Source organism: Trachymyrmex cornetzi, unplaced genomic scaffold (assembly GCF_001594075.2).
Source record: "Trachymyrmex cornetzi isolate Tcor2-1 unplaced genomic scaffold, Tcor1.1 scaffold1559, whole genome shotgun sequence".
In the NCBI taxonomy this organism is placed as follows: Eukaryota; Metazoa; Arthropoda; class Insecta; order Hymenoptera; family Formicidae; genus Trachymyrmex; species Trachymyrmex cornetzi.
The window spans coordinates 172846-175829 of NW_017296156.1; the positions used below are offsets into that span (position 1 = coordinate 172846).

Here is a 2984-nt window from a genome sequence, read left to right on the forward strand (position 1 = left end):
TCAAAGTTTGATTATCAATAGAGATGATAACTGCGGAGAAAAAATTATAATTTTTCTGCAATATATAGGATATTATAGCTTTACAAGGGGGTGATTGATCACGGCTCGATTGGACATCACCAATCACAGCAACCGGTGCTTAGGAGCTTTGTAGTCTCAAGCGCTGCGAGTGGCTCGTGTCCAATTGAGCCGTGTCCAACTGAGTGCCACTCCTTTATAAGTATGCATATTTATTTATGGACCATTTATATAATAAATAAATTTAATAATATATGAGCCAAATATTTATGTTAATAATAGCAAATTTGTATCAATTGTCGATAATATCAGCGTTTTTCAACTACCTTCGGACCCTTTTTATACCGCAGAAAAATTGCCCAGGGTTGATGGTCTTTAATAGTATCTCGTTGGTGCTCTTGACCTCTTTCGTTTACTTCCCAAGAAAATAAATACTACCAACCAGAATCCCTAAAACACAGACTCTCGATTGGCTATCGAATTCCGTTTTGGACAAGAAGAATGCCCAGATTCCTCCTTTCAGTTTCAAAACGCGAAAGCAATTCATTACTTAAAAAATGATAATTAAAGAAAAATTAATTTAAAATGCACATAATTATATAAATACGTAATACAAATATTTAATAATAATTATATATAAATAATAATATATATATATATACATAATAATTAAAAAATATATATATATATATATTACATATTTATACAAATGAGAAGCAGACTTTCAAAATGCATTTTGTCCCAAATTTTATTTTATTTTTTTTTTTAATTAGTGACGGCGTAGTGTTAAGTGACTTATATTATAAGCTACTCTGAGGTGTTCAGAAAGCATTTTTTCATCATTAATTTATATGCTAAAAAAATATACGACATTTTGAAGTGCATTTTTTAATTAGAAAAAAAAACAGAATACATTTGTTCAACATTTTTAGCAATTGTTAAGCAATTTTGGTTATTTTTTCACATCGTACTGATTGACACATTGTTATTTTCTTGCGTAATTTCTTTCTTTCACGTTTTCTAAAAATTATAAATCTTGGACAAAACGCATTTTGAAAGTCTGCCTTCAAATGTCGAAAAATAATCGTAAATTTAAATGAAATTCTTTTTCGCGTGAGAACGACGAAAAAAATAATAATTCATTATGAGAAATATCATCATGGTATTATTAATCAATTCATCAACGACGATATACAATGTATAATTTATATATTGTATATTCCATACTCTATTGACACATGAGCGTGTATATACAAAGTCTTTCGTGGAAGAATTTCATTACTCTTTTCATATAAAAAACTGAATTTTCGCTAAAAACTTACAGCTCATTTTACATCGATTTTGCGATTGTTAACATACATAAATTCTCTATCTGTCTCATCGCGCGTCGAGACTTAAATAATTAATTATGCGGCTACTTTACCTCCATAAATCAATTGTACGTAATATCGCATTTATAATCGCTACCTGACACTCATCATTTGCACATCAGTTAATCTTTTTAAATTCCATATTATTATGCCCATATTTTTTTACAAAAGTTCTATACATTAAAAAGGAATTTTGAATAGCAAAACAATTCAAAGATCTAAATCCACAAAAGCTTCAAATCTTGTTCTCCTATATGTCTCCCAAATAGCATACAGTGCCTACAAAATGTTAACAAAGCGCTAAAAAAGGACATATAAACGCTTGTTTTTAGCGTTTTGCAGACATTGCTGTGTTACTTTGACTATTATGTGTAGAAATCATTTTTTAATTAATATTATTTTCAATATGTTTTAATCTATGATTGTTGCATCTTTTATTTTTAGATATATGAGCAATTGAGTTTTTAGATCCTTGATTTCTCAGATTATTGGATTTACGATTATTGAATTTTCTTGTAACTTATCATTTCTCTGAATTTTTCAGTTCCTATGACCTTATCTTGATAAGTGCTCAAGCTTTTTCAATAATAAGCCTCCTATAATTTAAAGATTTGGGTACACAGATCTAAAGACCCACAGGTTACAGGTGTCGACTTACAAGGATTTAAAAATACAAAAATCTAAAAATTCAAGAATGTAAATCTTCAGAATATTTTTCTTCCTTTCACATCCAGACAATGGAATTTGCAATCAGTATTATTTACAGTATGTTTATTTTGCAGATGGCTAAATTCTTGGATTCTTAAATCCTTGGATTTTTAGGTCGGTTAAACTCATAGAACTTTGGGCTTTTGTATTCCCAAAATGCTAAAAACAATTACATTTTCTTTTAACTATTTTAGATTTTCTTTAACAAAAATGTTTATATAATTTTTATATTTTTGGATCCTAAAATTTCTATAAAGATTTATGGAGTTATGTGTGTACAAATTTTCACGGTTCTAGATCTTTCCTTCCTTATTGTCTGTACTATTGTAAAGAAATGTTTTATAAGTTGACATTATCCCTAGAACTTGTCTACAGATCCAATCTTATAATTCTTCAATATTTGAATTTTTTAATTCACAAAATTCCTAAATTTCTATAGATCTATATTGTGAATCTTTCAATTCTTGATTCAATTCTTGGGCTCTTTTTAACCCAAACATTCAAGTGATGATTATACTATGATAAGAACGCTTTTTGCTCTTATATTTCCATACTCTTATCGTTAAACCCACAGTTCTACGATTCATTCCATTACTGATTCTGAAAGTTGTGTTGAAAAACTTCAATTTCAATAATCATCCAAGGACTTAAGTCTCCAGAGACGCACAGGATTGCGCTTTCCTTTCTGCAGCTTCATGACTGTCTAAAGGGAATTGGACATTATTTACATAGCACACATTTACACGATATGTTACAATCTCTTCTTCGGCAGTGAGCCGAAGGCCGATAAAATGGTAGATTTGGTGTTGCTACTGGATGACGTCAGGGTTAAGGTGGGTTGTGTGAGAAGTACCGTGGGTTTAGCGGTTACAGCAGCGGCAGCGGCAG

General features: G+C 30.1%; 1 protein-coding gene across 1 annotated transcript in view; it reads right to left on the reverse strand.

The window, feature by feature from the left end:
• Nucleotides 1–2327: 2327 nt before the first annotated feature.
• Nucleotides 2328–2984, reverse strand: part of LOC108758262 (uncharacterized) — a 2488-nt gene continuing 1831 nt past the window's right edge. Inside the window, 1 exon segment of the mRNA XM_018503130.1 lies at nucleotides 2328–2982. Within this exon segment, the coding sequence (XP_018358632.1) occupies nucleotides 2848–2982 (135 nt within the window). The 3' untranslated portion in view covers nucleotides 2328–2847.